Genomic DNA, 10059 nt, shown 5'->3' with positions numbered 1-10059 from the left:
CTCTAAGGACACTCAGGGCACAGTGGCCACAGGGGTTAGATTCTGACCTGAATGACCTTTGTGGACGTAAACCCAGGTTTCCTTTGTTGTCAGTGGGGTGAGGGCAAGAGAAAGGAAGAGTTCACATATGCCCCTTGGTAAGTGACATTGCCAAGCTAGCATGGTGGGGCTGTGACTATATGAGAAAGACACAGAAATGACTTCCAAAGACCCCTTCCTAGCAAGACACTAGGCTACTGGGCTCTACAGACATATATCAGACTTGGGAGATTCTTTCCCTATGTCTACCAGACATGTCTTTTGACAGATGAGGTAATTGAAGGCGATAACAATTCCACCTGAGCAGTTAGAACAGTGTAGAGACTTCTTATGGGTGGCCCTGAAGGTGATCTTTTATTAGTTTTTTTCTCTGCTATATATAGGGAGTGGGGAGGGGTGGTGATCCAAGCCTTTCCCGATTGGAGCCACAGAGGCAGAGACTTTATTTTCCCCCAACACTAAAATCCAGAGTAGCACACACATCTGCAAGGCACTCGTTTGTGCTCACTCATGGTTGGTACTCTACCACTTGAGTCATATCTCAAGCCTGGCTGGTTATTTTGGAGATGAAGTGTTGTGCACTTTTCCGTCCCAGCTGGCTTCAGTCCTCGATCCTCCAGATCCCAGCCTTCTGAGTAGCTAGGGTTACATACATGAACCTCTGGTGCCTGGCTCTTGTCACTTTTATATTCCAAACTTTCAGTGGCTTAGTATACTCTGAATAAAATTGAGATTCTAGCTCTTTGGGCCTTACTGGTTTACTTACTTCAGTTCTTACTCCTGCTGTGCCCACAGCTCCAAGTCTGCCATGTTATAACAAGGGTAAACAACCCATATTCTATGGAATTTTGTGCTCTTATAGTATACTGTTCAATAAGGTTGGTACATTAAGTTTATTTTCCACTTATGATATTCTCCACTTATGATGGATTTATTAGGACATAACTTCATTGTAAGCTGAGGAACATCTGTATCTAAGTTATATCCTTCCTATTTTTCTCTCCTTCTAGCCTGTTCTTTTTTCCTTCTCAACTCTCACTTCAATTAGTAATCTTGTAGGGATGTGTTAATAGTTCAAGGTCAGACTGTCTTTTGAATTTGTAAATGTAACAGATGGTAAATTTCATAAAGGGAGGAATCATATCTGATTTGTTCACTTCAACTTTAGTATCTCAGAAGTGTATCCCAATAAATATTTTTTAGGAAAGGAAGGCAGGAAAGAAGGAAAGGAGGAAGGGAGGAAGGAAGGAAGAAAGGAAGGAAGAAGAAAGGAAGGAAGGAAGGAAGGAAAGAAAGAAAAAGGGGAGGAAGAGAAGGAGGAAGGGAGGGAGGGATGGAGGGAAAGGAAGGAAAGAAGGAAGAATATTAGTAGTCTTTATCTTAAAGGACAAAATTTAAATTCTGTAAACTTGTGACACAGCATTAGTGATTATTTCTATTTAAAAAGTAACAACCAAAACAAGATTCAGAGAAATGTGCCAAGGTTTATTAAATACATCATAAAACTATCCATCCATTCAGCAACCATATATTAAGTTTTCACCATAGAGCCAGAGTTATTCACCAGGAAACTTCAAATCTGAATGTGATCTGGCTTTCAGAATCAGGAGTGTGCAGCTCAATTGGGGAGCTGGACATGTAAACAGTTAGAATGTGATTTGATGGATGCCACAATAGCATGTGGTTTCAACACTGTCTGGAAATCACTATATCTGGGATTGGGTAGTTGCTTCAAACAGAAAAACTATGACAATTTCATCAGCCAGGCCGGGCAGAGGAGAACATTCTCAGCAGGGGAACATTGAAGGTAAGTTTATTTGGGAAACTGCTAGTGGCTTGGCAAATGGGCACAGGGTGTGTGAAGGATCAGAATGAGTGAGGAGGCAGTAGACAGGGATCAGAACACAGGTCAGTGTACACATGCTTACCTGAGTTGTTTGGAATTAGCCCTGGTACTTGTGGAGCTCCAAGAATCTTTCGGATAGTGTTGAGCAATGGAATGACACCACAGCTTTGTGTTTGTATCTTGAAAGTGTAACCAGCCCTAAGGGTAGTGCATACAATGAAGTAGGAAATGAGTGGTCAGTAGAAGGTTAACCCAATTAGGAGACTGCTTAATCATCTAAGCAAAGATAACGGATTTGAAATAGATGCAGTGCACTCACAAATTTCTGTCAGTCGCTATTTTTGATGCTTTTATGAATCAAGCTCCATGCTAGCTGATAGGATATAACAGTCAGCAGTAACGGAGTACTTACCACATACCAAATGTTCTTCGGAAACACTGAAGTGTATGTGTTTATTTAATTCTCACCACGACTCTATGAATAGGTACTATCATTCCCATTTTACAAATGGGGATATTGAAGATCAGAATAATAACTCGCATACACATATACAGCTAGTAAATGTCAGAGCCAGGATTTGAACTCATGTACTTATGCTTAAGAATCCATGGTCTTAACCATTATCCTATCTCAATATCCTAGTAGTGAACAATCTGAACAAGGCCCTCAGTTACATCCAGAGTTGTGGATGGGGTAAATTGTAGTTAGGCTACCTTTGGAATATGTAGGAAAAGCCATCCAGTAGGCATTTGATGTCATGTGTTCTAAACATTACAGAGATGGTATGGGGATGAAACTGGGAAGCATTCAGGTAGAGCTAAGGGTTGAGGAAGTGGGAAAACAATATCCAGAGGACTGATAAAATAAAGGACAAGAAAAGAAATCAATAGCTCATAAAAGAAAGATTGCTGAGTTTAACTGCATTGTAATTAAGACTTTTCCATCAGAAGACATCATTAAAAGAGTGAAGAGATAGAAAACAAAACTGCAAATGTTTGCAATACATACGACTGATCCAACACAAAAATCTAATCCAAATCAGTAAGAAAACCCAACAGAAACGACAAAAGACAAAGGCAGATCTTCCATAAAAGAGGAAGAGAATAAGCAATAAGACTTCATTGGAAGCTGAGAAGTGCAAACTAAAACTAAAACACATTCCATATCCCACATCCATCATATCGACTCAAATAGGATTCTCTTTCCTGACCTGAGTCATAGTTACCTATAGGTTTACACTGTGATGCATCCATTTGCATACGTAACTATATTTATACATAGTAGGTATATCTAATATATTTCACACTAAAAATGACAAAAGAGGAAATGGCAGAAACAAATAGAAAGAGGAGAAAAATTCAAAAAGAGTAAACTTAAGAAGGTCCTCAGGGACCTTAAGGTAGAAGTAAATTTTAAGGTAGGAGTGGCCATTGGTACTTAATCTAGAAATCCAGAGTCAAAATGAATGATGGTTTTTTCATTGGGCATGACCACTTACAAGTACTTCGATGAAATTAACAAACAGCCCCAAACTCACTCATCCTACTACACCTACCATCCTGTACAACATTCTCTCTATGAGGATTCTGTGATGGATTGTTACTTTCTAGATTAAGCAATGTTATATAAGACACCCTCCTCTCCCTGCCCCCCTCTGCCTGAACAGATCGCTTAGAAATTCAACAAGCCTTACTTTCCTAAAGTGGACTGTCTAAGGAGGTGTCCTGATGAGTAAGTGGCTCGTCACAAATCAGCAAGAAAATAAGGGCGTCAGTCCTACAATGACAAGGAACTGACTTCTGTCAGCAATCTCAAATTGAAACAGTACAGCCCACGTCAGCCTGAGGACACTCTGGCTGGACTCCTTATTCTTGAAAACTATGGAATAATACATGGTTATTGCTTTAAAATATTATCTATCTATATCTATCAATCTATTGTTCCGATCCTGGGGCTTGAATTCGGGGTCTATTTCTTGGCTTTTCTTTGTTTGGCACTCTACCACTTCATCCACATGTCCAATTTTGGGGGTTTGCTAATTAACTGAAGGTAAGAGTTTCTTAGATTTGCTTGCCACAGCCAGCTTTAACCCAGGACCTCCGATCTCAGTCTTCTGAGTAGCTAGGATTGTAGGCATGAGCCACTTGTGCCTGGGTTGCTTTAACCTCCTACATTTCTGATATTTTATTATGCAACAGTAGAAAACAAATAAAGCTAGCTGGTCAATGGCCTAAAGCTAAAACTGGTCACTGAGAAGCAGGTAATCTTTGAAATTGAATTAGGACCTAATTTCCATGTCCCTGTGGGCCTCTCTGTCTGGGTTCAGTCAAGCCTCCTCCATTTCATTACTTGACAAATTTGGCTCAAATCGATCATTATGTGCTGAGAAGATTTTAGCTTCTTCCTTGTGGCCTCTGACAGCATGCTTAGGGATGTGAAGATTGGATTTTTTTTTCTATGCCAGCTTTGGGCTAGTAGAATTCTATAGCATCCTTAAACTGGCAGGTAATTAGAAAGTGAGTACAATAGTCTCTTTCACAGGGATAGATGGCTACACACTCCTCAAAAGGAGCCTAGCTGCTAAGATGGCCAGCTCTAGTGACAGCCTCAGAGATCTGAGGAGTCAATGTTGCTAGTTGCCTCTGATCATGGCATTTTATAGCTCTTCAGAACTGTCAATTATCTGAAGGCACAAGAGTGGAAGGACTCAGGGATATGACAAAAATCCATGTAATCCCAGTTTTATACCTGAACTGCAAGGAGAGTTCACCTTTGACTAATTCCATAGGTTAGGAAAGGAAAGAATGGCTGCTTACCCTCTGTTCAGGTAAACTGATGCTATTCATTTCATTGAAAGCTGAGTTTCTTTTGGTCCTTTTGGAAATACCATTTATTATATTTTGCTTCCTTGTTAACCTTCTGTTGTTTTTTTCCCATTCCTCCACATCCTTCCTCTCTCTGCCAAAGACAGACAGGAGCCTACACACCTGCACAGAGGCTTTCTTGGATTTGACTCCTCTCTTTGATTCTAGGGAGAATCTAGCTGTGTCTTCCTGAGTCTCCCAACCTTACCCCTCATCTACCAAAGTCTTAGTCAAGATAATACCTTCTAAGGGGTTTGGGGTTCTGTTTTTCCTCTACCAAATAAAGACTGATGAAACAGGAATGGCGGGAGCTGAGGTAAAGTTTATTTGAAAGAGGGTAAGGCACCAAAGAAAATGTGAACACCCTCTTGGCTCCTGGTGAGTTGGTATAAGGACCTGCTAGGACTCAGGCCTGCCTCAGAGGGCCATCTTATGTCATATGGATGGCTACTTTGTGTCTCTTGTATGAGGTCCTGTCCAGCTGTGTCCCAGCCAAGAAAGAGGAGTTCTCAAGGAATGAGAGTGAGAAGGGTCCCAGAAACTGGTAGTTCTGTCTTAGCCCCCCATTTGTGGGAGTGGGGGTTCTCTCAGAAGACCTCGTGTCTGATTGGATGGTCTCTGTGCACACGCACCTCTCCACAAGTGGGGCAGGTCTGCTCCAGGGCCTTCACAATAAAGGGCATTTTGTCTCCGCCAGGACTACTCTCTTTCCCTGTCTGCATGGACTCTCTCTCAAGATGGATTGTCTTTTACCTTCTTAGTGAATGTGCAGAAATTGGAGTGATGTCACTTTACCCCAGCAATCGGCATTACCCAATGCCGATTTCAAGCTCAGCTGTAGAGAGCTACGAAAATGACAACACAGGGATGTGCCTTCCTCAGATGACTCCTATTGGCCATGGAGAATGTTCCAGAAGAAGATGAATACAGATGTGTAGAATCTGTAAAGGGGAGAGTTTAGGGGTGGGAGGCAGGCATTGCTTCTAGCAATGTTTTCCAGCTGCCTGAAAACTCCAATAAGAATCATCTTCCTTTCTCCCCCTTTTCATGCCAGAAGAATGGATTATTGTTTTTGTCTGTCCACCTTGCCCTTCTGCAAACTTTCTGTACTTGGCCTCTGAAAATGGTGGGAAGGTTCCTGAGAGAGTCCCACTTTTGTCCAACTTTGTGCAGCCCTTGAGGAGTGGTCATAGGTTAAAACATGGGCATGAAGTTGCAAGGCAAAGCCTGGAAAACCTTGTAGGTGGAGTGCAGTTATGTCCCAGCAATGTGCTGGGTGGAGCTTCTCAGCTGAGCTATCCTCATCCATCAGATGAGCTGTCCTCAGACTCAGGAGCAGGTAGTGGTTGGAGTCTGTTCAGTATCATCAGTGATGGCATGGCTGCACAACTGCCTCTTCACCATGGCTCTCAGGACATGGGCAGACTAGAAATGGACCACTCCCAGTTCCCTCAGACCACTCTCTTCCCAATAATTAAGCTGCAAAATAAGCTTAGGTGATGTTGCAAGTTTGGTTTCATAAAATCACACTGTGGTCATTGGTTTTGCTTTTAATCTGCTTAACCTAAAATTGTTTGGTCCTGTTATTGGCTATTTCCTCCAAGCTTCCTTTCTCTTAGTTTCTGGGATCCAACCATCATTCCTGACCCTTCACCCTTGTGTCACACAGAAATCTCATCTTCTCCTCAGTTACCTCCCCTCCCCTTCTCCGTGTACTTCCAGTCTTGAGAGCCATGTCGACTGCTTCACCACTCAGCTAACCCACGGCCCCACAGTGAGCAGAAGCCGAGGGTTTCATTTTGGTTAGCTTTGTTTTATGAGTTCGGGGATTTTGTTTTTTTGAGACTAGGTCTTGCTAATCGACTCAGGCTGGCCAGGCATTTGCTATGTAGACCAAGTTTGTTCTGTGCCTGGCTTATTCTTTCTATTGCTAGGATTCAAAGGATGCTCAAGAGAGAGAGAGACGGGCAGAGACAGAGGGAGGAGAGAGACAGAGAGAAATAGAGAGACAGAGAGTCAAGTGCAGAGGAGGAGGAGGAAGAGGAGGAGGAAGAGGAGGAGGAAGAGGAAGAGGAGGAGGAAGAGGAGGAGAGAGGAAGAAGATGGCGCCGAAACAATAGGGATCCAGCCTAGCCCTCTCTGATAAAAGGAGAGAGCTGGGGAATCCCAGGAGCCAATTATCCTAAGAAATCAACAACTACTAATTCACGAAACAACAGAGAACTATACTAACGGCAAAGAAAAAGAGATAAAGCTTCTAGCCGAGGCTCTGAATCCGAACCGCGCGGACCCCTCCCCCACCCCCGCTGCCGGGGCCTCCGAGCCGGCCAAGCAGCGGCGCCGGGCCCCGGATCCAGCAAGCCGCGGAATCCGGACCGGGAATCCCGCACAGACCGGCACCGCCAGCACAGACCCCGGCGGAGACCCTCCAACACCACGGAGCAGCTCTCAGCCAGACCCCCCCCCCCAAGAGTAAGTAGCCCAGGGGGTTCCCCCAAGCCCCTTGGGAGAGCAGAGCAGGCGGCAAGCTACAGAAGTCAACCCAGACCCCTCCCAATCCCACCCAAGAAAGAGGGGCCATCGTGGCGGGGGACGAGGAATTCAGCTCAGGATCCTGCCCCTCCCCCAGGCCACTGAGACCGGAGGCAGACGGGCGCTAAGACCCAGCACCCCAGCCGCGGGTGTGAGGGCGTCCCTGCTCACACCCGCCCTGCAGCCCCCTCCCCCAGGCCTCTGAGCCCGGAGGCGGACGGCGGCGCTGAGACCCAGCGACCCAGCAGCGGGCTGGGGGTGTGTGCACGCACGCAGGCACGCACGCAGGCACGCACGCAGGCACGCACGCGCGCGCGCGCTTGCGTCTGAGTGAGCCAAAGCTGCGTGGGGCTCCCTCCTGCTGGGCTCTGGCCCGCCGGCACCGGGGCCTCCGGGCCGAGACACAAAGACTCCCAGCCACAGACAGCCGTGTACTTCCGGCGGAAATCAGGGCTGCAGGACGGCAACACAGAGCCGGGGGTAGCCGCCCCGAGCTACCACCGGGGAACAGGAGGGCAGACCAGGCAGGGCCAGCACGCGCTCGGAGAACCAGAAAGGCACTGCTCTGCCCTACTTGCAGGAACGTCTTCAGCGGGGCCGGGCCCTGGGAACAGGGCCGGCAAACTAGCACCAGGAGGGCTAGCTGGCTGAGACCCAGGGGTGCAGCTGCACGTAGCCCTTGGGATCTTGTGGGCACACCAGCAAAGGCTGCACGCGCAGACCCAGAATCCGGAGTGCACGCCACCCCACTCCAGTGGTGCTATCTAACGTTAGACGCGAGCCCGTGGGCACAGGCGGGCACAGCAGCCACTGCCAGCCACTGCCAGGCCTCCACTGGGAATCAGTGGGCGTGTCAGCCAGAGCTGCTCACGCCTATTGGGACCTGAGGACACGCCCCCTGTTGGGACCTGAGGACACGCCCACCTAAGGGCCGAAACACTGAAAGAGCTCCTACAGCCGGGCCCTTCTGCGGGTCACTAGGGGTCACCAGGTGTTCACAGCCGTGCTACCCAGTGGAGGTCTAAGCACATACACAAAAAGCAGGTGCCATTCACTACCCGGAACGAGTGGAACAGCCACCCAACCACACCGGGAATCAGCTGTGTGCCCGGCGGCCTTAGAACTAAAGGTGCACATCAACAGCTAGTCCCTGCTGCTGAGAACCTGGTGGACAAACCCCAAGAGAGGATCTGTCCAGCCAATCCCAAATACTCACACCGATAACTGTGAGCCACTACTGGAAATCAGCTGTACACTCCTCCTGACCCCAGACAAAACAAAAGCGCAAATCCACACCTGGACCCGCCTATCTGAAGTCAGAACCAGAAATAACCGGGCTGAGAACCACCAGCCCAAAACCAAGTAAAGACCACCGCATATTAGCCACAGAACAAACTACAATAATTAGCAAGCCTTGAATTCCCAATGAGGAAATCACAGAGACAAATCATGAAATTTAAAAACAATCAAGGTCCCATGCAAATCCCAAATGGAAATAAGAGTGAAGGGATGAGAGAGAGGACACCATCAAAAGAGATGACACCTGAAGAGATGCGAGACATGACTCCTCTCAAAGAGATGATACAAGACATGACCAAAGAAATAAAAACAGAGATTCAAAAACAGCTCCAGGAACATAAGCAAGAAATGGCCAATGAGTTTCTCAATTGTAAAAGAGAACTGGAGGCAAAAATAGACCAAGTTTATGCTTCTTTAGACGGAAAGATAAATACCCTCAGAGCAGACATGTTAGACTCAATGTCTACAATGCAATCTAAAATAGAAGCTATAGGCAAGAGAAAAAATCGAATATCAGGAATGGAAGGTAAAACACAGGAGCAAGAAGAAGAAGAAGAGGAAGAGGAAGAAGAGGAAGAAGATGAAGAAGAGGAAGATGAAGAAGATGATGAAGAAGAGGAAGATGAAGAGGAAGATGAAGAAGAGGAAGATGAAGACGACGACGACGATGATGATGACGAGGAGGAAGAAGAAGAAGAAGACGAGGAGGAGGAGGAAGAGGAGGAGAAAGAAGAGGAGGAGGAGGAGGAAGGGGAAGAGGAAGAGGAAGAGGGGGAGGAGGAAGAAGAAGGAGGAAGGAGGAAGAGAAGAAGAAGAGAAGGTAAAAAGAGAAAGGAGAGGGAGGGAGGGAGGGGGGAAAGAGAAAGAGAGAGGGAGAGAGAGAGAGAAAGAGAGAGAGAGATATTGAGGTAATTCACCATTGTACTTTTGTTTTATTCGGGTCTTCAGTCAATTGGAAGGGGCCTAGCAACACTGAAAGGTGCAAGTAGACTTTCTCTATTTGGTTCACAAATAGATGTGCCCAGAAGTAATGATGTATCAGCTATCTGGACATCTCTTAATCCAGTCAAGTTGGCACATAAATTCAACCATCTTGGTAGGCATTCTATATTTCTTACTGCTATTACTAGAAGCAAGCTGTTATATAACTTTCACAAGTTAAGAGTGAAAGGAAGCTGAGAGTGGTGGTGCATATCTGTAATCCCAGATACTTAAGAGGAAGATCCAGGATTCCTGGTCAGTCTGGGCAAATGAAGCAGCACTACTCTTATCTTGTAAAATAAAAACCAAAGAACTGAGGGTTTTGTACTAGCATGCATAATGCCCTGGATTCAATCCTTAGCAGTGTAAAGAGAGTGAATAGAGATGCTGAGTTATTGAAATGAGATGTACACATACACCAGTAAGTGCAAGAAACGTTACACCTATATCATGAACCACAAAAAAGACATATGAGCCCCCCTCCCCCCAGCACACCT

General features: G+C 45.9%; 1 protein-coding gene across 2 annotated transcripts in view; it reads left to right on the top strand.

Moving 5' to 3' along the window:
- Nucleotides 1–8276: 8276 nt before the first annotated feature.
- Nucleotides 8277–10059, top strand: part of LOC150058356 (uncharacterized) — a 12433-nt gene continuing 10650 nt past the window's right edge. For both annotated transcript variants that reach the window (XM_090341141.1, XM_090341140.1), the window contains exon 1: nucleotides 8277–9401. In XM_090341141.1, coding sequence (XP_090197267.1) covers nucleotides 8708–9401 — 694 coding nt within the window. In that variant the 5' untranslated portion in view covers nucleotides 8277–8707. The remainder of the gene's footprint in view (nucleotides 9402–10059) is intronic.

The sequence above is a fragment of the Megascapheus bottae genome, chromosome 10, assembly GCF_031878675.1.
Source record: "Megascapheus bottae isolate mThoBot1 chromosome 10, mThoBot2.hap1, whole genome shotgun sequence".
In the NCBI taxonomy this organism is placed as follows: domain Eukaryota; kingdom Metazoa; phylum Chordata; class Mammalia; order Rodentia; family Geomyidae; genus Megascapheus; species Megascapheus bottae.
The sequence above is the reverse complement of the archived record's forward strand: the minus strand, read 5'-3'. Positions and strand labels throughout refer to the sequence as shown.